This window comes from Balaenoptera physalus (assembly GCF_965194825.1).
Source record: "Balaenoptera physalus genome assembly, chromosome: 6".
Classification (NCBI taxonomy): domain Eukaryota; kingdom Metazoa; phylum Chordata; class Mammalia; order Artiodactyla; family Balaenopteridae; genus Balaenoptera; species Balaenoptera physalus.
The window spans coordinates 72,052,617-72,080,568 of record NC_138885.1 but is presented as its reverse complement, the minus strand read 5'-3'; the positions used below and the strand labels follow the sequence as shown (position 1 = coordinate 72,080,568).

Here is a 27,952-nt window from a genome sequence, read left to right as displayed (position 1 = left end):
TAAGAAGTTATGTAAGAATGAATATGGTTGAGACTTTTTTTCATAGAAAATTAATGTTCTTATTTTTTCTGCTACATGGCCTTTATCATGCTTATAATAAACTCTATTTAAGGTTATTTTATTGTGCCCACCTATGTAAAGCCTAAGCCTTTTGTTATCAGATGTTATTTTTCTTTTGAGTGTGTTGTATTTTATACCAGTAAGCATAAATATAACCACAACTATAAGCAAATTGTATAGCAAATGATAGTGACTGGGAAAATATTTCAATTGAATCTAGAATTTTACAATATGAAAATGTCCTTTATGAGTAATGCTGAAGTAAACATAATTGGATTAAGTAAAGTATAATGCAAAAAAAGTTGTAAAAATAAATACTTTCTTCTGCCCCAAATTTTGCAGGTTTTTTTCCTGTAGGTAATTTTTTAAAATTAGTATTATTATTTTAAATCTGGAGTGTATCTTAGACTCATAGCACATCTCAATTTGGGACTAGCCATACTTCAAAAGCTCACTAGCCACATGTACCTAGTGGCTACTATGTGTGGGTCTGTACTTGTAGACTTAACTATTACAAATCACAGCATTTTTTTTCTTTCTTTCCTTATTTTCTTTTGTACCATTTAAATGTAGATGGTAATAGTTAAGGAAAAAATAATATCAAGGACTGCAGAACTTCCTGTGTTTGAATTAAAACCTTATCAATTTACATCTTTTTTTGTTGTTATTTTTATTTCATTTGTTTGCTTACATCATTTAACTCAGGTCAGCGGATCACTTTTTAAAATAACTATAAAGTTTCTAGCTAGGTAATCACATCAGTTATGTGTTTGTACTCTGAGTATATATTGTTACGTATTTATATTTTCTTTCATTTTTGAAGTCTGTAAGCTCTTTGAGGTCAAAATTTGTATCTCATTCATATCCCAAGCTGCTACATAAACATAAAGTAAGTATGCAATAAATAGTTACCTAATGAATGAAAGAATACTACTTTATAAGCACAGTTTGAGCTTAGATTCCAAATAGTAGTCTAGTATTATTTTTTTCTTGGAAATCGCTATAAACCTCTTCATACTCCAGTTATATTATTAGTAGGGATTGTGTATTTCATTTTGTTTGAATTTCTTGGGCCAGCTTTGATCAATCTTCTATAATGGCATACATGAAGATGCTAAGAACAGAACAAAAACACCTTCAATCTACTAAATTTGCATGAACTTGATTCCTTTTCTGTGTCTCTTGATTGATGTTGCACTTTTATTTGTTGCAGATTTTGCAAGACTGTCCAGAAGAGCCTGAAGCTGTTAATGATGAGGAGCAATTTGATGAAATTGAAGCAGTTGGGAAATCCCTTTTAGATAGACTAACTGTTCCTGTGGTTTATCCTGATGGGTATGGTGCATGCTCTTATAATTTGTGTTTTTATCAGTAAGGTCTTAAAGGGATATCAAGAGAAGAAAGTCTGTTTCTTAAAAGTCCTAGTAAATTAGCTTTGGTTCACATTTTCAATTTCTACAAAAAATTAGTTTAAAATGAAGAGAAATCCATACTGGGCTCTTAACAATAGTAGCAATTGATACTTGCTGCTGTCAAATGTATTGCTCTTGATAGCTTGTTGTAGAATAAAGATCATTGACTAGGTTGACATCTTGGGTTCTCGCCTTGACTATGATGGTAAGAAGTTGGGTGACTTTGGGCTTCATTCATGGAAGGGATGGGGAGGGAACTAATGTTTAGTGACTTAAAATATATACCAAGCCCCAAGTTAAACACTTCACCTTAATTACTTTTGACCAGGGCTAGAGCAGTATGATTATTTTGATTTACAAATGAAGAAACTAAAGCTCAGAAAGATTAAGTAAGGTCCTCAGGATTTCACAGCTTCTAAGTGGAATTAGAATATAGTTTCAGGTCTGTCTGGCACCAGATCCATTCTCTTTTCACTGTGCTATATGGAGTCCTAATCTCTTCATTTGTAAAATGATGGGGTCATGATTCTCACATTCCTTTCCATTTCAAAAGTTAATGATAAAAATAAGAAATAGCCTCTTGAAAATAAACAGACCAGTAAATGAATCAGAAGGAGTTTTATCTACAAGGAGCTAGACCTTCTCAGTAAAAATAATTTAGAGGTAATCCAGAGGATGTTTAATTAAAACACTAGAGAAACCAAACCATTGAATACAGGTATCCTTACATTGTAACACAGTGTAATGGGTACGATTGTGGACTCTGGAACCAGATTTGTTGGGTTTAAATCTCAGCTCCGCCACTTATGAGCTATGACATCTTGGGCAAGCCACTTAACCTTTCCGTGCCTCAATTCCCTCATCTAAAAATAGGGATATATTTTCCATACCTCCTCAGGTTACAAGAGCACGGGAATTAAATGAGCTAAATGTATATAAACTACTTAAAACAATTGTGACACATGGTAAGTGCCACTACTACTGTGTCATGAACTTCAAATGATTATTTGGAATTGATATTGAGAAGATATAACTTTATACCCATGAACAAATACTATTCATAGTCTGTACTTAGATAATCTCTAGTCGTACCTAAACTTGAACAATCAGAAGTAGCTTAAAGTCATGTATATCTCCAATGTATAAAAGAGAATAAAATCTAAAAGTTTATAAATTCAGCTGGTAACAGTATTAGTAGGGTGCTTCTGGTTGTTCCATTCCAGGACACCCCCCCCCACCCCGCCAAAATCTCATTTCTGTGTTTCATAACCAGTTGTCATAAAGTCGGTCTCATTCTACTTAAGTCATCCTAGGAGCATCTACCCCTGGTATTTTTGCTTGGGCTTCTCCTCCTGTGTTCTACAAATAGTTCATGTGTCATTTTCATTTTTAAGATAAAAGAGTGAGTTAGGGCTGTATATTCAAATTTCACAACTTTAATATTTGCAATTATTATTTCATTCCCTCTTATATGATAATTTGTTTATGCTGTGTAAAGTTTGACAGTAAGCTTAGTCAGATTTATCTCTTGTAACATTCTCCTAGAACAATAAAAGAAATTAGGTGGTCTCTCTGGATTCACTGCTTGAAGACCCAGGTTCAAATTCTGTTTTTTCCACTATGTGATCTTAGTCATTTAATTTTCTAGGTCTTCGTTTTCTGATCTAAAAAATGAAGAGCTTAACCAGATTATTTCCAAGAACTCTTAGAGCTCTAAAAGATTCTGTGACTCTGAATACTGTGTCTTTGCCAATAGGATAAAATTAAATAATTTTACCTATTAACATCCCAAATGATGGCTTAACATTAAACGAGTATTTTACTTGTTAGCTATATTTGACAACTGGTGTCCGTAGCCCTTAGCTCTGAAGTACACATACAGATTTTATATTTGTGTATGCTTATGGGCCCCAAGCTAAAAGTATAACATTTATACTGTTGCATTGTTTTGTTTATTTGTTGAATTGTTTGGTTTATTGAGATTATCATAAGTGTACATGATAGGACATTTATACTTCTAATAAATTTTTCTCAACATGTCTTAATATATATTATGCCATTTTAAAAAATGTTTCTCCTACCAAATTGCTACTCAAAGGTAAACAGTATGGTCTGCAAAAGAACTAACACCATACCACGTAGGTAATTTTTATGGTAATTTTTGCTTCCTTTTGCATTCACTACAGTCAATGGATTTGTATTAATCTGACTAGGCTTTTTCTGTTTTGATTTTTAGAACTGAACAATATTTTGGGAGTCCAAGTGACATGGCTTCTACTGCAGAACACATCAGAGACAGGATGAAACTAGTTAGTCTCAAAAGGCAGCAGCTGAGACATCCCGAAATGATGACTACAGAGAGCTAATAGCTGCCTTCTCCCCGCAGATCTGCAGTTCATAATCCCGCATGTCGTTGGCATACTGCAGCATTAGCTACGATATGTTAAGATGCATTTCACAGCCAGGATAAGCCTCATTTCTTTCCATTACACACTTCTCTCCACATGTTAACATCTTGTAACTACCAAGCAGAATTATTTAACATGCTTTGAGACCATAGACTCCAAGTATCTTAAAAGAAGGAACTGTAAACATTGCACTGAAAACTTGCTTTAAAGCTTTACCTGACCTGTCAGTTTGTAGATGAATAACTGATAATAAGCTTTGAATGGTGCTAATAAGAGTTTAGAACTTCTCTCTATAAAAAATGGTTGCCCTTCCTCCCCAGGTGATGTAGTAAATTTAGACTATAGTTAAACTGTTATTAGTAGACAGTGGTGTCCTCAAAATTTTACTTTGTAATTCTCCTTCAAAATTGAGTATTTTTATTGTGTCAGTATGAAGAAAACCTTCAGATTTTTGATATATCATATTCATTAAAAAACATTTTCCTATTTGTATTGATAATGTATAAAAGTTGTTTGTGCTTAATAAAAGGATTCTTTTAAACATCTTATTTAATTTGGTGGTTATATCTATTTCCAAACATGAGTGCCTTATTTAAAAGGGCATTCTTAGCATTGTGAGGATGGTTTAGTATTTGTTTTTTCATGTTGGTTGCATGTATTTTAGCCAGGAAATTTATATGTAAGCATGTGTATATAATAAATAAGCATGTTTTATCATGAAAAATTATTGTGAAGAACAATTTAGATCTTTAAGAACTTATGAATAATGGAATACTATTTCTCATTTTTCTCTTCTTCAACTTGAAAAATGTTATCCAAATTATTAACTACCCTGAAGATATTTTGTTTCTGGGGGAGGAGGGCTGGGGAAGAAGGCATACATAGTTACTTAAGTGTAATCCTTTATATCAGAGTAATCTTTCAGGAACTAAAATAGCAATTGTTAATAAAATTTAATTTCTCAAGATAGACTAGAAGCAAGATTCTGAAGTAGTATAATAACAAAAATTGTACAACTCTTTTAGAAATAAAATTTATAAAATGTTAGTGCTTTTAAGTTTATATTAAGTTTAAATGGTAAAAACATATAATTTTTTGTTAACTTTTATTTCAGAAAATGTTTTTGAGAAAGATTAAAAACAATTTGTAGTCTGTGATCAATACAAAATTATGCAAAGAATTGTATGCTGGTTCCTTTCATTGTCTACAGAAATGCTCGTGTATCTTCTAATGCAAAAAGCTCCCTCTGAGCCTGCTGGTTTCTCCAGCCTTCTTCACTGCCAGACTTCTTGGAGAAATCCATATCCATTGACCCTGCACCCTCATCACTCACTGCTCAGCACCTTGCAGTCTGGTTTTACACAGCCCTGCAATGCAGTGGTTCTCAATGGGCTCCCAGTTTCCAAATTGAATGACTTTTTTTTTCTCAGTCTGCATCCCTTATCCTTCTTTGCCTCTACAGCATTTATACCATTGAGCAACCTTTCCTAGACAGTGTCTCCTCCCTTGAAGATGTTATCCTCCGCTGTAACTGAGTCCAGTCACATAACTCTTACTTAAAATGCATCTACTAAAATGTGCTCTCTCTGATCTTGTCTTCAGAATGCTTCTGGAAGTATCTCATCCTTAGGGTTTCTATTTTATCCCAGTGTCCTGGGTTGCGTATCTGGTCCAAAATTCTAAGCCTGTACTTTCAGCTACCTACTTGACATTCCAACCTAGGTGAAGTTATTTATCATATTTTCCACCTTTCTCCTCTTGGAGTAATTTTGGTAAAAGATGCAGCCTTTTTTTAATAGTCAGACATGCCAGAAAATCTGGGGGCCACATTCAGCTGTTCCCTCTCATGCTGCCACTGCTCTGAGAACATCCAGGAAGGTTTTTCTATATTCGATAATCCTCAGACTTTTAGGGCTTAACTTTTGTGAGTGTGAACGTTTGTGATTCTTCATTTCAGTCTTCATGATGGTGCTAACCATGAGCTACAGTTGTTTATGTCTGTACCTGCTACATTGTAAGCTCTTTTGAGGGAAGGAATCTTTTGGGCCTGACTTCTCCTGTTCCCAGCCTTTTGCTCATGCATAATAGTTTCTCAGTTCCCCTGTATGTGAATGGTCTATTGTAGGCATTAGTAATAATCCCTCTTGTATTGTAGTCTGAAGTATGTTTTAAACAGATTTCCTAAAGTTAGGACTGACTTATGAGTGAATCTATTCATCAGGAAGTCATTTGGTATTTTAAATACTGGCTAATTTAGATATTTAGTTGTACTCAATATCTATTTCTCCTACTGAATTTCACAGAATTCGAATGTTTTCATTAAGGCTTTGCCAGAAAGGAACTTGACTGTAAGTAAAGAGACTCTTCAGTTCTACCATCAGCTCACCTACTGATTGTCAAATGAGTTAAGTTTATATGCCTTAAGCTATCCTGTCTACAGCAAGAGTGAAATAAGGCACATCTGGAAATATTTGTAATTTGAGTAGTTCAAATGAAGATGAATATGTTTTTATCACATAATATTGTTGCTTTTCATTTGTAACTTTGCTGCTACTTTCTATTTGTGTATCCATATACACATAGACAGTTATGAATGAAAACCCAACAGTGCCCTAATGTGATTTTTTTCATAGGGTCATAGTTCACTTGGAATACCTGTGAAGGAAGTGACTGCAGTCTGTTTGAAATGACAAGTTCTTTGTACATCATAAATTAACATTAGCCCCGCAGATATAACAGAGAAAGAACCATCATTTCTAACTGGTATATGCTACAACTTTCCACATTACTTTAGCTCATCTCAAGGAATTATTGAAATGTTAATTGGGCCAGCTTCATTTTGTTTTGTTTTTTTCCTTTTGTCTTCATGTCATGTATTTGTTCCCATGTAAGCTCCATATCTAAGGACAGTTTTGGCCTCTTCTCTTCACACATGTCTAACCCAGCAGAGTTTTGATGTGCGAAGATGATAACTTCATTTCAGATGAAATTGACTTTATTCCCAGTCCTCATTGGTGATGGCCTTGTTCTACTATGGTAACTCATTGGTGATGTTGACGAAACTGCTCAGCCTGCCAGCTAGGATATCAATGGCAGTTCGAGGCTTTCTTGCTGTGTAGAAGGTTGGATATTTCTCTCACTTCACAGGCCTTTAAATTGGTCAGTGCTCCAAAGCGTTACCTAGTATTAACGCGTTTGTTGTTTGTTTCATTACCCTGTCAGTTCATGTGTGGGGTGTGCTACTTAGTGTATTATTATTATTATGGTTAGTGCATTCTCCTTAATGTGAACGTGACAGTTACTTTTCTGATGGTGCTGAGTAAATCATACATAAACCCACTGTAACAAATGTCATGATTGATTGTGAACCTGTGTCACTGTACCATCTGCATTTGGAGAAAGAATTCAGAATTCTCCACTACACTGTAAGTTCTCTGCCAGAGAGATTGGAAATTACTGTGTACTTTTCCTGTCCTCACAGGACCATAATAAATACTGTGGTTACTAAAAACCAAGCATACTATAATTGCTAAAGTCCTCCCCATGTTGAGCCTATTGAAAATGGTAGAGGAAATTAACATCAGTAAATATCATCAATGACAAGAGTTCTGTGATTGGGGTGTCTTTGCTTAAACCTTGAAAGGAAAAAATTCTCTAGGATTAAGAAGATGGGCTGGAACATAGCTGACCAGTTAACCTAATTAGCAAACTTAACCAGTGTTAACTTTCAGTTCTAAAAATAAAAAGCTCCAGATGGGAGTGGAAAATACGCTCTTGGTGTTTAGGGCAATGAATACCTTGATGAGGCAAAATGAAGTACAGATATAACACCTGACATTATTTGACTTTAGTGTGTGCTACAGAAAACCTAGTTTTAGCTAAGATACATGAATAATGGCAAGAATAGTAGAGGAAAGATCATAAAGGCTAAAATAACAACTGTAGTGAATATAATGCAAAGAGTTTGGAGTTTAAATACCTGACTTCAAAGTCTGGCTTTGCCATTTACTGACCTTGGTAAATCACTAAATTTCTCTGGATCTGTAAAATAGGGAAATCATACCAGATAATTTTAAGAATGAAGTACAGTCATGTTAAAAAATGTATTGAAAGCCAAAATGTCATTCAAGATGGAAGGTATTATCTTTTCAGAATAGAAAATGGAGCATTCTTTAATCTTGCTCTTGTCACAGATGGCAAGCATGGGGTCTTGGGGGAAAGGGAACCTTGTCTGCTCACCTCCCAACGCTCCGTTTCCCTCCATTCTATACACTGAAAATGCCAAGGGTGGGGTCAATGAGCTTGGCAGTAAATAGGAAGCCATTTAAATCTGACAAATTAACTCTTTTATGACAGGATGATAGGCCAGCCAGATGGAGGACAAATGAGGAGTATCATCTACTTTGAGGTTGACAGGACACGACACAGTTCCATTAATAAGCAAGAAAGTAAGTAAAAGTCATACTCAGGATCTTAGTGAGTCAGCACCAACCTATAGAAACAAGAGCATGAATCTGACCACCATTAGTGCTGTTATGGTTAGAGAAGAGCAATCCTGGTAAACTTGGGCAGTGATAATAACAGAAAAAGACTGGTCCTGTAATAGAGGCCGATAGAACTAAGGGTGCTCCATGAAATAGCATAAATACGGGGGAATGTTTAAGACTGAAAAGCCTCCTAGATATGATGCTGAATAACATGACCATAATATTTTAAAGCAGACGTGAAAACATGTCAAAACTAGCCCGTGTGCTTCAAGAAAAAGCAGAACCTGTACTAGAACATGAAGAACTTAAGAGATCACAGGAAAGCCACAACCATGACTACGTAGTGTGAAAGCAGTAAGTAAAATTTTAAAAGAATCAAGATTATTTTTGTCAGAAAACTCTTAGGAGGCAATACACATAATACCCACGTATCATGATACAGGAATTCTTAGCAAATAACTAAAAATAGTTACCAGCTTCAGGTATTATGAGCAGTGTTGTTATGGATCCATGGCATGTAGAAAACTATTTCTGTCAAAAGGCTAAATTCTGAAGCCATTCTTGGTGAATCTCAAGGTGCCACTTCAGAAGTATTTACAAGTCAAATGCCATCTCTTTAGGGTGTCCCCAAATGTGTTGCTCCCTGGAGAGACAGGAGGATGGTTCAGATGTCCTTCCATTCAGAAAAAGGGACCTGTTCACTATGATCAAGCCTCACATCACGTTTTGGTTCTACACATCTTTTCTACTATTGTTACCCTGGTTGTTTTAGTTTTAGAAGTCAGTAAAAATGTCTATGCTTGGTTTTTCCCTTAATGTTTTTTCATCTTAACTCTTATGTTAGTCTACGCAGCCAACAAACTTGCTCAGAATATACTATCAATATATGTATTATTTTTATTAAAGTATGAGGAGATTGAAATATCCCTTTGACAATTTTCAGTCAGCATAGATTTGAAAACTGATTGCTCATCTCACACTCAGGAATATCCTTTCACAAACTCTTAAGTTTCTAAGTTGACACTGTTTGGATGAATTTGATATGTTGCTATGAGATCAGTGATGAAATTCTCAGCAACATTATTTGGCAAGCATTGCACCCTGGATTTTTTCCCCCAACATTTTATTATAAAATTTTTCAAACATAAAAAAGTTAAAATTTTACAGTGTACTCACCACCCAGATGCTAGTTAGCATTATACTTTATCACCTATCTATCCATCCATCAATTCATCAATCCAGATTATTTTTGATGCATTTTAAATTGCAGAAATCTGCACACTTCCTACTAAATACTTTAGCATACATATCATTAACTAGAATTCAGTGTTTGCTTACATTTTTACTTTTATGTAAAATTAACATACAGTGAAATGCATAAATCTTAAGTGTGTATCTGCTGGGTTTTGGCAAATGCATACAGTGCTATCAAAATATAAAATGTTATCAGAAAATTCCCATATGGCCATTCCAGTCAGTCCTTGTTCCCCCCGCCCCCGGCCCCCCACAAGTAACCTCTCTTCTTTATTCTACCGTAAATCAGATTTGTGCTTTCTAGGTCTTCGTATAAATAGAGTCACACAGCATGTACTCTTTCTAGAAGGCTTCTTCATTTACTGTGTTTTGGAGATTTATCCATGTGGTTGGGTGTTTCAATAGTTCGTTCCTTTTTTATTGCTGAGAAGTATTCCATTCTATGACTATATTACAGTTTATTTATTCACTTTCCTATTTATAAATACCTGAGCAGTTTCCAGTATTGGCAATTATAAATGAAGCTGCTATGATTATTCTTAACGTAAGTCTTACGTGAACATAATCTTTCGTTTCTCTTGAGTGAATACCTAGGATTAGAATTTCTGTGTCACAGGGTAGTTTTAAAAGAAACTGCCATACCTTTTTTCATTGTGGTTGTTCTGTGTCCTGGATTTTCACCATATTTTGAATGTGTAGAAAGGTGTAAACTACTTTTATGACCCATATTTGAAGTATGAGAAGTGGGTTTGGGATAGAGATGGCATTCTTCACAGTTGGCAGTTGGTGTTGAGGGAAGCAAATGCCTGTCTGCCCGGAACAGCTCCCCAAATGGTTCCCATCCCTGAAATTTTAGAACTAGTTTAACTCCTTGAAAGATTAAAGTACTTACCCAAGCATGGTGATATATTAACTAGAAGAAACAGCATTAGTTTATGTTACTAACTTTTGCCACCCGTTTTCAGTAGGTAAAATAAGACTGATAACTGAACAGAAAAGATTCTGTTCAATGGCGGTAGTAAAGAACATGTACTACTAGTCATTCCCAGGTACAGCAGTGTGAGAGAGAACCATCTGGACAGGAAAATCCCCCAAATGGTGGTCAAGAAACCAGAAAACGGTGTGGGGAGAATTCTACCTCACAGTTGTGCATAAGGGATAGCTATGTTTCTGCAGGACATTTTAACCTTTACAAATCATATTTTCAATATTGTGTTTTTATTTTGTACCACCCAGCTGTAGTTATTTCACACCCCAGTGACTTTTATCCCCTTTGTCTTACCCTTCCTGCCTGTTCTATTACATATAGTGGTTACCTGTATAAGGCTATAAAATTATAATCATATGTATGTTTCCAATGCTTGTGTTCAAAGATATTTATGTATGATTCATCCAATCTTTCCTATTTGATTTTTAAGGGCTGGGATATTTGGCTTCTACTGTAAATCCTTATAATGTTCCACACACACTGTAAATGTAATAAAAATGTTAAAAACTATAATTCATGGCAACAGATTTTGATATGTATTTCTTTGTATGTTATCACTTTGGACAATAAATTTGGTTTCTGTTAATAAAGATTGTTCATCCCTTCTAGGGAAAATTAAGTCATACTGGTCTGTATAACATAATCTGATGAATTCTGCACTTCTGAATCTATTCAAATTAGTTTTTTTAACTTTAAATTTTTTCTAGCAATATTCTCTAAAATCTTTGATTAAAACAAAAATGTAACTCCTTTATTCTGAAATAATCTGGAGTCTTAGAAGACAGAGGCTAAGTACACTTTCCCTTGTGCTTCTCCTTCCCTTGTCAATAGCCCCCATCCTACCTTCCCACAGGCTTGGCACAGAAACTCAGGGCTTTCTCTAAGTCCTACTTTGTCAGAAATTGTTAGGTTCTCTTCACAGTAGGTAGTAGTTAAGTTTCTTTTGTTCCTACCAAGAAGTCCTTTTTTTTTTTTAAATTTTTATCTTTGGCTATGTTGGGTCTTAGTTGCTGTGCACGGGCTCTTCACCGCAGCGCATGGGCTTCTCTCTAGTTGTGGTGTCTTGGTTTTCTCTTCTCTAGTTGTGGTGCGCAGGCTTCAGGGAACGTGGGCTCTGTAGTTTGCAGCAAGCAGGCCCTCTAGTTGAGGTGTGCGAGCTCAGTAGTTGTGCCGTGCGGGCTTAGTTACCCTGGGGCATGTGGGATCTTAGTTCCCTAACCAGGGATCGAACCCACGTCCCCTGCATTGGAAGGCAGATTCTTTGCCACTGGACCACCAGGGAAGCCCCTCAAGAAGTCCATTTTTAAGACTGAAAAGGCGAATGTGTATTTGGGGCTGGGGAATGCATAATAGAACAAAGTTAGCTGTATTTAAAATAAGACAATTAATCATATTATGCTATACATAGTAGCAGCTCCAGAATGGCTACCAGGAATTTAGAGTTGCCAGAATTTGGAAGTTGGCATGCCTTATACCTTGTCCAATGAAGTTAAGTACATTTGAGTGACAGTTCAACATACAAGGAAAATATGTGTTTGAAAAAGAATGTATCTTTATTATTAATATTTTCATTTTACTAGCTACAGTGTCCACCCTCATCTCTAGAGTTCCCATTAGACACATGTATCCACAAAGTTGTTCCACCTTCTGCATAAAATCTACCCAAAAGTATTCTCATAAGCATAAACTCTTATGTGAAAGTTAAAATAAGCACAAGAAATACCCAGTTTTTGCCAGGACTAAGAGGAAGAGAATTACAGTGATATGAAGAAGTCAGAAAAGTATCTTAAAAACAATAGGTGGAAAAACTGGAAAAGAAGTGAACAATAAGCATAAAAGCTAGTTTGTAGTCATGATTAAATAAAATGTAATGGTTAGTAAATCATACACCCTTATTAAATATCCTTGCACTGCACCAAACTGTAACTTAGCTACCTTTAGAATTTTAAATTCCACTTAAAGAGTCTATTCTTGAAAAGATTTAATTATAAATATGTTTATAAGAATAAAAAATTGCAAACAATCCAAAGGTTTGAATAAGTTTATTCTGTAAGGTTAGAGTATTATGTTGTTGTTATAGAAGTATGTTTTTTGAAATTGGTAAAAGTCTATTTATTGAAAAGAAAGATAGTTATGATATATTATTGGGTGAAAACATGCAGGTTCCAAAACTATAGAAATAGTATTCCATTTTAAAAATAAAAATAACTTTTTAGAACTTGAATAAGTTATCTTTGAGGTGTGGAGTTAATAAGTCATCATAATTTTCTTATGTTTGTTACTTTTATTTTCTGATTTTTTTTTGTTAAAATGGGTATTTTTAAAGAGCTTCTAAATATTAAATTCCTAGCAAGTATTAGTAAGTATATTCTGAAATATCTGTTGCAACAAAGGTGAAGTAGGAAAGAAAAAATATGAAAATCTGGGGGGATAGAATTTTAAAACTCAATATACCTTTTTTATTTTCAAAATGCTACAAAAAGTAAATCTCATTGAAGTCTTAATATCTTAGATATGTAGAAGATAACATCATGGGTTTAAATACCTTGAGAAAACAATGTGCATTGAAATCTGCTTACATCCCTCTCTTCAGGTCTATTTCAAACAAATTATTTTGTATAGGACAAAGATCCGTTTTAAGAATGGGTAAGCAAAGAAAATACTCTGAAGATTTCAATGGTAACTCTGTTGCTGCAGGTTGATGCTAATGAAGCCATGCCTGTATTGGAAGGGTCAAGTACCTCAATCCCAGGATGATGCGTTCCTCCAAATCCCTGAAGATAAGTAATATTGCCAGTGTCTATCCTTAGTCAAAACAAAGTCTGGGAGGGAACATGAAAGAGTCAGCAGCAATCTTTGACTTTCCTGTCTTTCTAATCTGTTTTATTCTTGTATCTAGAACACTCTCAGAATAGGACTATTTGCTCTACCCACTTGTCTACACAGTTGAATCTTCAGGGAAGTCCTGTAGTGATGACAAGACCAGGCTTTCCTAGAGTATTCTTTTAGAACTGGGGACATATTTTCCCACCAAAACGATTAAAATGCAATTGGTCTTCTACATTGTGGATTAAGCAAGTTACTACATTGTGGATTAAGCAAGTTACTCTATTGGATGACCTAGAAACTTAGTATTAATATTATTGTATGTTGCAATTTATGAACAACTGACCTACCAATAGATTTTTAGAACATATCTCATTCATTAGTTGGAAACTGAGTGATGATTGTGGTCAACTGTCTCTTTTTGCTTTATTCTTTAAAATTCTGTTTAAATATAAGAATAAAGTATAGTTATTGTTTTTAAAAAGTACCCTAGGAAATAGAGAAAAATATTAAAAATTAAAAACTGCCCATAATTTGGCAATGCAGAAAATATACAGTTTATATTTGATGCATTTCCTTTGTATTTTACCTAACAATATTATACAATTACTCAACTTTATTTTCTGCTTTTTACAGTCATTGTAACATAAAATTTTCCCTTTATTAATTTTTTCCCAGTGCAAGTCAATAGCTGTGTAATATTCAATGATAAGTAGATTCCATAATTTAACTATTATTACTATTAGGCAAAACATTTTACTTCATTCCTTCTTTTTCTTTCTTTCTTCCTTCCTTCCTTTCTTTCTTTCTTTCTTTCTTTCTTTCTTTCTTTCTTTCTTTCTTTCTTTCTTTCTTTCTTTCTTTCTTACGCTTTGATAAGTAATGCTGCAGTCAACATTCTTGTATTTAACTGTGATTGTGTCTATCCTTGAGATTGTTTCCTTAAAGTGGAAGTATTGGATTGGAATGTATCCATATTTTAGGACTTTTGATAGCTATGATTAAATTGCTTTCCAGAAGCAAATTTATGCTTCCCATCAAAAGCTAGAGTGCCCATTTTACGGCACTCCTTCCAGCATGAAGTGTTATTTATTAAAAGTCTTTGCAAATTTTTGAAAAAAGCATTTTATTTTATATTTCTTTAACTGCCAGTGAGGCTGAAAATAATTTAATAATTTGGTATTATTTATTGTGTTTCCTCTTGATGATTTGCCTGTTATTATTTTTGTGTACTTTTCCTCTGGAGTCTTAGCCTTTTTTCTTATTTGTTTGTAGAAGTTTTTTAATAATCCTTTATCATACTTGGAGCAGTATTGTTCCTAGTTTGTCATTTTTTAAAATCTTTATGAATTTTGGTGACGTTAGTATGTTTATTTTTATGGTGAAATCTATTAACCAATCTTCTTTTTGATTTCTTACATTGCCTTAAAGCTTAAAAAAATCCTGCTCCTTCAGCTTAAATTTTGTTCCTCTTGTACAGTTTTAATTTTTCACTTTTAAATCCAAAAGAATTGGCACATTATATGAGATAATGATCTAATATGATAGATTTTTCCAAACATCAAATGTTGTCAACATTACTTATTGAATAATCTATCTCTCCCATTGATTTCTGATACTCCCTTGAAAATAAGTTCTTAAGTTTCCTGGGCCTGCTTCTGGGCTTGTTGTTCTGTCTGCTGATTGGTGTATCTGTTCTTTTGCCAGTACCACACTGCTTTTAGGACTGCTTTCAAAACAAAACAAAAATCAAAAGTTCTTTTTAGTAGCATCACATAGAAGCAGCTCTTTTGTACTAAAAGAATTTTTTTTGTGGCATAAGTAAATGAAGAAAAAAATCCCTGGATGAGTATAGGTGTCAGCAGATTTAAAGGAATGAAGAGAAAAGGTTATATGCTTAAAGATGATTAAGACAAAAGAAGAAGGGAAGTGAAGAAGCAGTAGCTGTAGATTGTATTACTTGAATGGGCACAGTATACAGCATGGAGAGAGAGAACAAGATGGTATGCAGAATGCAGAGAAGAAAAAGTATAAGAGAGAAGTACAAAACATCCAGAAAATAGTGAAAATGGAAGGGTAGGAGAAAATGGAGAAACAACGTGAAGTTTTGCAAGAAGAGAATAATGATTGTAGTATTACAGTATAAATATACAAAGTATATTTATAGTAGAATATTTCCATATAAAGTGTAAAGCACACACATAACAAGGCCCAACCCATGGGGTATAAATAAAGATGTACAAGAGTAGCATGTTGTATCAACATTAATGACAGATGAAATAGACTGAAACAAGAACCCAGGTCCCCAGACTAACAAACCACAACCAATTCTCTCTTGTGGTCAGATTGATGGTAAAAAGAATTTGTAAGTGTAGAGCTTACCTGGAAATTATTCATATACAGTTGACCCTTGAACAACATGCATGTTAGGGGCACCAACACTCTGCTGCAGTTGAAAATCCGCATATAATTTTACAGTCAGCCCTCCATATGTACAGTTCCACATCTGTGGATTCAACCAAGTGCTGACTTTGTAATACTGTAGTACATATTTATTGAAAAAAATCCACATGTGAGTGGACTCATGTAGTTCAAACCCATGTTGTTTATGGGTTAACTGTATACTTTTTCAATTTGTAAGTTTGCTTTGGAGTTATACAAGCTTTGGCTCTACAGTCTAGAGCCAGTGGTTAACAGTCTTGTTTTTGGTGTTGGGTTGACATGAGTTAAGCCATATTAACCTCATAATTTTGGATAAGTTATTTAATGTATCTACGTCAATTTTCCTAATAAAATGAGATTAATAATAGGAAATACCTGAAAGTGTTTCTCTGGTAATTATATGAAATCATAAACTCTTTAATAAGAGGTTAGCTGGCACATGAGCAGTGCCCTATATTGAAATTTTTTTCTGTGAGCTTCCTAGACTGCAAATTCCTTGAGGGCAAAGACCCCATGGGTCTCCTTCCCATTGTTTTGCTGGTGCCTAAATCAGTGCCTGAAACATCAGAAGTGCTTTGTTGAAAAAATAAATGAATATTTGCATGGAATCTAATATGCCATCAAATTTTTGTTGTGTTTTGTTTTTAACCCATTTGACCATTTTACAGGGCTTTTCTATAAGGGATACAAGTGTGATGATAGGGGAGAGAGAGAGGACAAGACCACAGGTTTGCTTTCTGAGGGTCTACTCTCTGAATGTAAAAATGCCATCTTTTCTTGTCAAGAGACGCCTCTCAATGTAGCTTCATCTAAAAGGAGCCATAGCATAAGTCAGCATCTACTAACACATTAGATTAAGAACCCCCTGATGGGAAATGGTTAATAACCAGGTAAGGGCAGGAGTGGATGACACTGAGGCAAGGGGCCCATGGCAGGTGGTGTGCAGAGGAGACCAGGAAGGAGCAGAGACTGTGAGGGTACAAAAACCTCTACCTTGCAATTCCCCATGAGCTGGTCTGCCTGTTTTATTCTGCAAAATTTTCACATCCAAATATACTTAGGAGATGGAATTCTGTGGAGAGGTGCTAAATAAAATACACCCTATTCATTATTATTCTGGAGCATACATTCTGAACCAAAAGGCTTCCTTCCAATTCCTCAATCTCAAAGTTCTGTTTTTAAAGAAATGAGTTTGAATTCATACTTCAGTTTGATTAAAATGTGCCTTTGCTTCAGCCATGTTACTTATCCAGGCCTCCTGACAGCCATGAAGGAGAAAATTAAGGAAACTGTTCAAATACATAACTCATATGTCCTCAAACCTAACCAGTCTGTGGATGCTAATGGTGAGAGGGGATATCACATTGCAGTAATAACTCAAATTTCCTGAGTTGAGTAATAACGCAAATTAACCATATTATTTGTTCTACCACCTGTTTGACCTGGACTGTTTGGCCCATTCAGTCAAATCTACCTGTGACCTATGGGTGGCTGATGATACAGCCAAATCACCCTCCTGTCTTGTCCAGGTATCTACAAACCAAAATAGACAAAAGTGATTTTAAAAATAGGAAGAAGAATCTCCTGAACAACCAATGAGTCAAAGAAGAAATCAAGAGGGAAATTTTTAAATGCCCTAAAAAAAAAAAAGTGGAATCACAACATACCAAAATCTATAGGATACTGCAAAAATCACTTTAAGAAAACTTTGGGGCAGTATCCCTGATGAATATAAATGCAAGAGGAGAGGGTTCAAGATGGCAGCATAGGAAGATCCTGAACTCACCTCCTCCCAATGGACACAACAAATCTACAACTACATATGGAATAATTCCCTCAGAAAGTTACCTGAAAACTGAATGGACAGAGCCTCCACAACACAGGATAAAAGGACAGCATTGAGACAGGTAGGAGGACTGAAATAAGGTCTCACCAAGGGGAAAAAACCACACCTCAGCCACAGCAATCCATAATCAGGAGGGATCACAACATTATGGATCTTTTCCATAAGGAGTGAGGGATTCGAGTTCCACACCAGGCATCTCAACCCTTAAATCCTGCACCGGAGAAATGAGCCCCCAAAACATGTTTGGCTTTGAAAACCATCAGGGAATATGTCCAAGAAAACTATAGACTGCAGAGAATGGAAAACTCACTCTTAAGGGGCCTACCTGCAGACTCACTCAACTTGAAAACCACCACCACCAAAAAAAAAAAACAACCCACCAGGTTGAAAAGTGCACGGATCATAGGTGAAGGGGACCCACTTACTAATCTTGAAGCATCTGCCAGAGAGGCAGGAACCAGTTGGAATTCTCCCCGCAGACATTTTTGCAACCTCAGGTTACCTTGCTAATGCAGCACTGGCAGGCAACATTTTGAAATTCTCCCTCTAACCTGTTAGTGCCAGTAGGCATGCCCCACTGAGAGCATCACCCACCTCTGCACCTCAGCTAGTCCTCTCAGCCAGCCAACCAGTAGCCCCACCTACCATCAAGTGCAGCAGCCATGGCTGGGCCCTGCAGCTTGTCTGGGAGCCAGCACCACTCACCAGTGCATCACAGCAGCAGCTGTGGCTCCACCACAAAAAGAAGGCACACAGAGCCGTCAGAGGGGATACCCCTTGAGCACCAGGCTCTGGTGTACAGGCAGGATTGCACCTCTGAGCCCCACAGGACATCTCCTAAATAAAGCCACTCCTTCAAGACTGGAAGAGATTGCTGATTTACTTAATACACAGAAACAAACACAGAGAATTACACAAATGAGAAGACAGAGGAATATGTTACAATAGAAAGAATAAGACAAAACCTCAGAAAAAAAGACCTAAGCAAAATGAAAATAAGCAATTTACCTGATAAAGGGTTCAAAGTAATGGTCGTAAAGATACTCACTAGACTCAGGGGAAAAGTGGATTAACACAGTGAGAACTACAACAAAGATATAGAAAATATAAGAAAATACCAAACGGAAGTTATAACTGAACTGAATTAACAGACTGGTTCAACAGCAGACTGGATGAGGTAGAACAAATCAGCAAGCTGGGAGACAAAGCAATGGAACTCAACCAGATAGAGCAGCAAAATGAAAAAAGAATTTTAAAAAGTGAAGATAACTTAAGGGACCTTTGGAACAACATCAAGAGGAATAACATTCACATTATAGGGGTTCTAGAAGAAGAGAGAAATGATCAGAAGACCCAGTTGAGGAATTAGTGGCCAAAAACTTTCATAATCCGGGAAAGGAAACAGACATCCAGGTCCAGGAATCCAAGAAAGTTCCAAATTAGATGAACCCAAAGAGAAACACACCAAGACACATTATAATTAAAATGGTAAAAGTTAAGGATAAAGGGAGAATCCTAAAGGCAGCAAGAGAAAAACAACTTATATACAAGGGAAATCTCATAAGGCTATCAGCAGATTTTTCATTAGAAACTTTACAGGCCACAAGGGAGTGACATGACATATTCAAGGTGCTGAAAGAAAAAACAGTCCAACCAAGAATTCTCTACCCAGCAAGGCTATCATTCAGAATTGAAGGAGAGATAGTTTACCAGATAAGCAAAATCTAAAGAAGTTCATTACCACTAAACTGGCCTTATAAGAAATGTTGAAGGAACTTCTTTAAGCTAAAAAATAAATGGCACTAATTAATAATTAGAAAACATACAAAAGTAAAAATCTCACTGGAAAAGATAAATATATAATAAAGATAACGGATCAGTCACTTTTAAGGCAAGCATGAGGCTTAAAAGGCAAAATAGTAAAATTAACCAGAATTATAATAATTAGTTAAGGAATGCATGAAATAAAAAATGTAAAATGTGTCATCAAAAGTATAAAATGTGTGTGGGGGGGTAGTAAAAAGGTAACGCTTTGGGAAATGTTCAAATTTAAGTTGCTACCAACTTAAAACAGGCTACAATTTACATAGGGTGTTATATATAAACTTCATAGTAACCACAGGGAAAAAAACCTATAGTAAATACACAACAGAAAATGAGAAAGAAATCTAAACATAACACTGAAGAAAACCACTAAAACACAAGGGAAGAGAGAAAGAGAAGAGAGAAACAGAAAGGAACTATGAAAATAGTGAGAAAATAATTAACAAAATGGCAATAAGTACATACCTGTCAATAATTACTTTAAGTGTAAATGGACTAAATTCACCAATCAAAAGATATAGCATGGTTGAATAGATTAAAAAAACAAGATCTATCTATATGCTGCCTACCAGAGATTCACTTCAGAAGAAAGGACACACAGACTGAAAGTGAAGGAATAGAAAAGAGATTTCATGCAAATGGAAATAAGAAGAAAGCTTGAGTACCCATACTCAGACAAAATAGACTTCAAAACAAAGATTGTAATAAAAGACAAAGAAGGGCATTACATAATGATAAAGGGGTCAATGTAGCAGAAGATATAACATTTATAAATGTATATGCACTCAACAGAGGAACACCAAGATATATAAAACAAATATTAATGGACTTAAAGGGAGAAATTGAAAGCAATACAATAATGGTAGGGAGCTTTAACACCTCACTTACATCAATAGATAGATCCTTCAGACAGAAAATCAATAAGAAAACATTGGACTTAAATTACACATTAGACCAGATAGACTTAGTAAATATATACAGATCATTCCATCCAAAGACAGAATACATATTCTTCTCAAGTGTACGTAGAATGTTCTCTAGGATAGATCATGTATTAGGTCACAAAATAAGTCTCAATAAATTCAAAAAGATTGAAATAATATCAAGCATATTTTGCAACCACAATGATATAAAACTAGAAATCAATCATGAGGAAAAAAAACCCAGGAAAAACCACAAAATAGGAGGTTAATCAACATGCTACTGAACAACCAATGGGTCATCAAATAAATTAAAGGAGAAATAAAAAATACCTAGAGACAAATAAAAACAAATTAAGTATACCAAAATCTATGGGATGCAGCAAAAGTGTATCTAAGAAGGAAGTTCAAAACAATACAGGTTGACCTCAAGAAACAAGAAAAATCCCAAATAAACAATTTAACTTTACACCTAAAAGAAATAGAAGAAGAAGAACAAACAAAGCCCATAATTATTGGAAGAAAGGGATAATAAAGATCAGAGCAGAAATAGAGAGTGAAAAAAATTAGAAAATATCAATGAAACTGAGAGCTGCTTTCTTTGAAAAGATAAACAGAATTGACAAACCTTTTGCGAGCCAAACCAATAAAAAAAAGAGAGGACCCAAATAAATAAAATCAGAAATGAAAGAGGAGAAGTTACAATTGATACCACAGCAATACAAAGAATCACAAGAGACCACTATGAAAAATTATATGCCAACAAATTGGGCAATCTAGAATAAATGGATAAATTCCTAGAAATATACAATTTTCTAAAACTGAATCATAAGCAAATAGAAAATCTGAGCAGGCCAATTACTAATGTTGAAATTGAATCAGTAATCAAAAAGGTCCCAACAAACAGAATTCCAGGACCAGACAGCTTCACAGGAGAATTCTACCAAAGATGTAAAGAAGAGTTAATACCACTCCTTCTCAAACTATACCAGAAAATTGAAAAGGAGGGAAAGCTTCCAAACACATTTTACAAAGGCAGCATTACCCAGATATCAAGACAAGGACACCACAAAGAAAATTACAGACCAGTATCCTTGATGAACATAAATGCATAAATCCTCAACAAAACATTAGCAAACCAGAGCCAACAATACATTAAAAGGATTATACACCACCCTCTAGTGGAATTTAAATTCCGAGGAGGCAAGGATGTTTCAAGATCTGCGACTTAATCAATGTGATACATAACATTAACAAAATGAAGGATAAAATTTATATGATCATCTCAATAGATGCATAAAATTCAATATCCATTTATGATAAAAACTCTCAACAAGGTGGGTATAGAGGGACCATACCTCAATATAATAAAAGCCATATATGACAAACTCAGAGATAGCATCATACTCAACAGTGAAAAGCTCAAAGTGAAAGGAAGAAGTAAAACTGTTACTATTTGCAGATATTTGCAGATTAAAAAATGGGTAGAAAAATAAAATAAAAAAATAAACTAAAATAAAAAATGGGTAGAGCATATGAATAGACATTTTTTCAAAGAAGACATACAGATGGCCAACATCACTAATTATTAGGGAAATGTAAATCAAAACCACAGTGAGATACCACCTCACACCTGTTAAAATGGCTATTATCAAAAAGACAAGAAATAACAGATGTTGGAGAGGATGTGAGGAAAAGGGAACCCTCATACACTGTTTTCTACTATGGAGAATGGTATGGAGAGCCCTCAAAAATTAAGAATAGAACTACCATATAGTCCAACTATTCCACTGCTGGGTATTTATCTGAGGAACAGGAAAACACTAATTTGAAAAGATATATGCACCCCTATGTTCATTGCAGCATTATTTATAATAGGCAAGATATAGAAACAACCTAAGTGTTCATCAATGGATGAATGAATAAAGAAGATGTGTGTATATATACATACACACACACAATGGAATACTACTTAGCCATAAAAAATAATGAAATCCTGCCATTTGTGACAACGTTTGAAGGTATTATGCTATGTGAAATAAGTCAGATGGAGAAACACAAATACCGTATCATTTCACTAATATGTGGGATCTAAAAAAAACAAAGCAAATGAACAAACAAAATAAAACAAAAACAAACTCACAGATACAGAGATCAGATTAGTAGTTATCAGAGGGGAAGGGGGTTGGGGAGTGGGCAAAGTAGGGGAAGGGGGGTCACACTTGTATGGTGAAGAATGGTAACTAGACTTGTGGTCATGATCACTTTGCAGTGTATACAGATGCTGGATTATAATGCTGTACACCTAAAATTTATATAATAATAAAAATATGCATATAAATGCAAAAATTCTAAATAAAATATTAGCAAACTGAATTCAAGAGCACATTAAAAGGATCATACATAATGATCAAGCAGGATTTATCTCTGGAATGCAAGAAATTTCAACCTATACAAATCAATAAATGTGATACACCACATTAATAGAATGAAAGATAAAAATCAAATGATTATCTCAATAGATGCAGAAAAAGCATTTGACAAAATACAACATCCTTTCATGATAAAAACTGTCAACAAGTAGAATATAGAAGGACTATACCTCAACATAATAAAGGCCATATACGACAGGCTCACAGCTAACATAAGAGTGGTGAAATGTTGAAAGCTTTTCCTTTAAGTTCAGGAACAAGGCAAGGGTGCCCACTCTCACCAGTTTTATTCAACATAGTACTAGAAGTCTAACCAGAGCAATCAGGCAAGAAAATGAAAGAAAAAATATTTAAATTGGAAAGGAAGAAGTAAAATTGTCTTTGTTGCAGATGATATTATCTTATATACAGAAAGCCCTAATGACTCCACCAGAAAAACTGAGAACTAATCAACAAATTTAGTAAATTTGCATGATATTAAATCAACATACAGAAATCAGTTGCATTTCTATACATGAACAACAACTGTTCTGAAAAAGAAAATTCCATTTACAATAACATCAAAAATAATCAAACACTTAGGAGTAAACTTAACCAAGGAGGTGAAATATTTGTACACTGAAAACTACAAGATTTGATGAAAGAAATTGAAGGAGACACAAGAAAATGGAAAGATTTGTGTTCATGGATTGGAAGAATTAATTTTGTTAAAATGTCCACACTGCCCAAAGCCATCTGTAGATTCAATGCAATCCCTATCAAAATTTTAATGGCATATTTCACAGAACTAGAATAAACAACCCTAAAATTTGTATAGCTCCAAAAGTCCCTGAATACCTAAAGCAATCCTGAGAAAGAAGAACAAAGCCAGAGGCATCACATTTCCTGATTTCAAACTATACTACAAAGCTATAGTAATGAAAACAATAGACCAATGGAACTGAATTGAGAGCCCAGAAATAAACTGCCCCATATTTGACAAGGAAGCCACGGAAGCTAAGAAGATTCAATGGGAAAAAGATAGTCTCTTTAATAGTTGATGTTGGGATAACTACATGCATAAAAATGAAATTGTGCTCCTATCTTACACCCTTCACAAAAAGTGACTCATAATGGACTAAAGACTTAAACATAAGATCTGAAACCATAAAAATCCTAAGAAAACATAGGGAAAAAGCTCCTTGACATTGGTATTGGCAACAAATTTTAGATATGGCACCAAAAAGCAATAATTTATAATTGGGGTGACATCAAACAGAAAAGCTTCTGCACAGTGAAAGAAACAATAAACAAAATGAAAAGGCAACCTATGGAATGGGAGAAGTTATTTGCAAAGCATATGTCTGATAAGTGGTTAATATACAAAGTATGTAAAGAACTTATACAACTCAATAGCAAAGAAAAAAAAAGACCACAAAAAACTGATCCCATTAAAAAATAGAGGAACTGAATAGACATCTTTCCAAAGATGACATACAGATGGCCAACAGATACATGAAAGGATGTTCAACATCACTAATCATTAGAGAAATGCAAATCAAAACTACAATGAGATGTCACCTCACACCTGTTAAAATGGCTATCATCAAAAAGACGAGATGACAAATGTTGGCATGGATCTGGAGAAGAGGGAACCCTTGCGCACTGTTGGTAGAAATGGAAGTAATGCAGCCAGTGGAAAACAGTATGGAGGGTCCTCAAAAATTAAAAAATAGAACTACCATATGATTCAGCAATCCCACTTCTGGGTGTATATATAAAGGAAACGAAACCAAGATCTCAAAGATATCTTCACTCACATGTTTACTAAAGTATTATGCACAATAGCCAATATCAGGAAGAACCTAAGTGTCTGTCAGTGGATGAATGGATAAAGGAGATGTGATATATATATATGGAATATTATTCTGCCACGAGAAAGAAAGAAATCCTGTCATTTGCAACAACCTGGTCGGACCTCAAGGATGTTATGTTAAGTGAAATAAGTGAGACATAGTAAGACAAATACTGTATGATATCACTTACATGTGGAATCTAAAAAAAAAGCCAAACTCATAGAAACAGAGAATAGAATGGTAGTTACCAGGGGCTGAGAGATTGGGACAATGGATAGATGTTGGTTAAATTGTACAAACTTCCAGTTAGAAGATGAATTCTGGGGGTCTAATAATATATATATGTATATATATTAAATCAACACATTGTATACCTTAAACTTACACAAGGGTATATGTCAAGTATATCTCAGTAAGCCTGGAAAAAATACATAGTTGGAATACTAATATTTCTAAGCCTAAAATTTGTGATACCTCAAAAGTATCTTTAAACATCTCCACAGGAATATAAATACTTTTCCAAAACATCTTTTAAAACCTAATTAATATTACAACACAATTTTCTCCATGATATGCCATTGGCAAGAAGAAGGAAGTGATGTGTTAGTAATTTCATAGATTAGACCAGAGTGTGGTAGTTTAAAAGTTGGAAATCATTACATCAAAATATGTTCTGAAAAACTAGTGGAAAGGCCAAAGTTAGTGGATTCAGATATTAAGGGAGTCAGCCCGTGTTTAAACCTGGCCATATATGCCTCTACTTTTTATCTGTATTAAATTTATCTATCTATCTAACATAATCCAATGAAATGGCAAGTAAAGATAGACTGAATATTCAACATACTGGTAAATTTCAAAATGAATGCTCAAAACAGCTATTTCCCCTCCCCCTGAATTTTTTTTCTTAAATATCAATGAGGTACATGGAAAAAAGAAAATCCAAGGAAACCACATCTTATTTTAATTATTTATATTTACACATAGCTGTTTAAAGTATGGAGAAATTAATAAAATAGAATTAGGAACCTGAGAAGTTGGAAGTACATAAGATAGATTTTAAACAGACATTTGAAAAGCAGATACTTTCATGTTTTAAGTCCAGGAAAGATGAATATCAATGCATAATTCATACAAATGGCTATACAAATCACTAAACAATCCTATAGTGTATGTTAGTAAAGAATTGATTTCCGTTCGTCTATATCGTAAATCCTTAATGTGATTTCATTTTAACAACAGCAGAAAAGGAACTATGACACAAACCCAAATCAGTTTTACTATAATGTTAATTTACATCCATGCATAAAGCTGTTCTGTCTAATGATTGCTCACATTGATTTGGAAAATTCTTTAAAAGGGTTCTTGTCATTTACAGGACATTTTAGTTTTGTCTATTTCTTATGTTATAAAGCTTTTCTGGCCAAATTGCTTCATGTGTGTATTTTATCTTTAGTTTTCTAATAGGGAAAGCTGAGAATAGATATGTGGCTTTGTACTTCTGTTGTTGCCTTTTAAGGGTGGTTGGTGTAGTGTTCTGACTCAGAGGGCTCTTGTCAGCAAATGCTCAACTTTTGTGGGCTAGCTGGTTTGTATGGACATCTGTATAACTTTTCATCCAACATTAGGATAGAGCTTACTCCCTGTGGCATTGGAGCAAGAGAGTAAGAGGGAAGTGGCTGGGTTCTAGACTCACTCACTTCATGAACTTGAATAAGCCATTTTAACTTCTCTAGCCTCAATTCTCCAACTCATATGGCAGAATTAACAGTCCTGCCCTGACTATAGTACAGTCATCCTTCGATATCCACAGGGGATTGCTTCCAGGACCTTCTGTGGGTACCAAAATCCACGGATGCTTAAGTCCCTTATATAAAAATCTTCAGATACGGAGGGCCAACTGTACAAGGTTGTTGAGAGGCCCAGCCAGATTAATTGGTTATAAATTTTACAAACCTAAAGGGATTTAATGAGGATGGGGCTGATAAAGGGAATCAGGGCCGTGTACAGCAGGTGCTCAAGAGACATTAGTGGTGAGGCCTTCAACTCACCCTGATAGCAGGAGCTTAAGGCAGGGACATGCCAGAGCAGAATCTAAACTCTGGATAAAGTAAATTGACTTTGCTTTTGAAGTCCTTCCTTTGTGAGACTGGAATTTGTGATAGGAAACCGGTTTGCTCAGAGTGGTGTGAGTTGTATGGGGTGGGGCACAAACGACCTGCTACTTTTGTTTCCATTTTTGATTTCCAGATTTCTCTGAGTTTCTCTCATCTTGTTTCCTGTTTTTCCTAAAAGCCTGAGTATATGAATATCCTTTTTCCTGCAGGTGTTAGTAACTTCTTTATCCTTCCGGACATTCTCAACAATCATTGCCTTTCAGGTGGGTTCCACAACTGGGGTGAGTGATGTATTAACAAAAATGAAGATAACGATAGCAAGGGACTTCTGTATGAATGCTGGTGTGAGGCGTTCTTACTTGGACTGAGGATGCAGATCTCAAAAACCATACAGTAAATTTATAGAAACTCAGTTAAGTAAGTTTTTAAAAACATAATCTACAGGGGAATTCTGTTAAAAATGGCTTTGTCATTAAACTGTTGCCAATAAACTGTCAGTAAATGATGAAACATCACCTCATACAACTGAGAAAGCCCATTATAACAATATAAAAAGAGTCTTATTACATATAATTGTCTGCACACATATGTATATTTTATACAGGATATATGCACATGTACATTAAATTCTTTAGGTCTTAGTATTTCTTAATAAAATGTCATTTTAAAAAAAAAACTTTCTTTTTTTAATTCTTTGCATACTTCCTGCTTAGAATCCATGGATAACACCATCTTGTTGAGGTAATGTGATCTTTATGTTCTTGAGTTTTATATTATTTTTCCTTCCTTGGCAAAAATTATAGCTGCGTGGAGAAGTGGCAGCTCACCCTTAGTGTCACTGCTGGGTTCCCAAGCAGCTGGAAGGACTGCTGCTTTTTAGGACTCCCTGGGGATTACTCTGGAATGGAAATTCTCAGCCTCAACTGGAGTTTAGCAACAGTAAGGAAAAACAAAAGAAGTGTAATTTTCCAAAATCAAGTTGACTAAGACTCTTGTCTTCTCATTTACTCACCCTCCCTTCTAAAGGGTAACTCTCAGGACACTTCATTATGTTAACTGGAATTATATCAGAGAAAGAACCCTGCTACACTGAAGCCTGGGTGC

At 34.9% G+C, this 27,952-nt stretch overlaps 2 protein-coding genes across 7 annotated transcripts in view; both read left to right on the top strand.

The window, feature by feature from the left end:
• SESTD1 (SEC14 and spectrin domain containing 1) overlaps positions 1-4,428 on the top strand; it is a 210,829-nt gene extending 206,401 nt beyond the window's left edge. For all 6 annotated transcript variants that reach the window (XM_082466708.1, XM_082466709.1, XM_082466711.1 and 3 more), the window contains 2 exons: positions 1,274-1,395; positions 3,709-4,428. In XM_082466708.1, the coding sequence (XP_082322834.1) occupies positions 1,274-1,395; positions 3,709-3,838 (252 nt within the window). In that variant the 3' untranslated portion in view covers positions 3,839-4,428. The remainder of the gene's footprint in view (positions 1-1,273; positions 1,396-3,708) is intronic.
• A 150-nt stretch (positions 4,429-4,578) lies between these two features.
• Positions 4,579-27,952, top strand: part of CCDC141 (coiled-coil domain containing 141) — a 242,433-nt gene continuing 219,059 nt past the window's right edge. The window contains exon 1 of the mRNA XM_082466655.1: positions 4,579-27,265. The gene's annotated coding sequence lies outside the window, so the exon portion shown is untranslated. The remainder of the gene's footprint in view (positions 27,266-27,952) is intronic.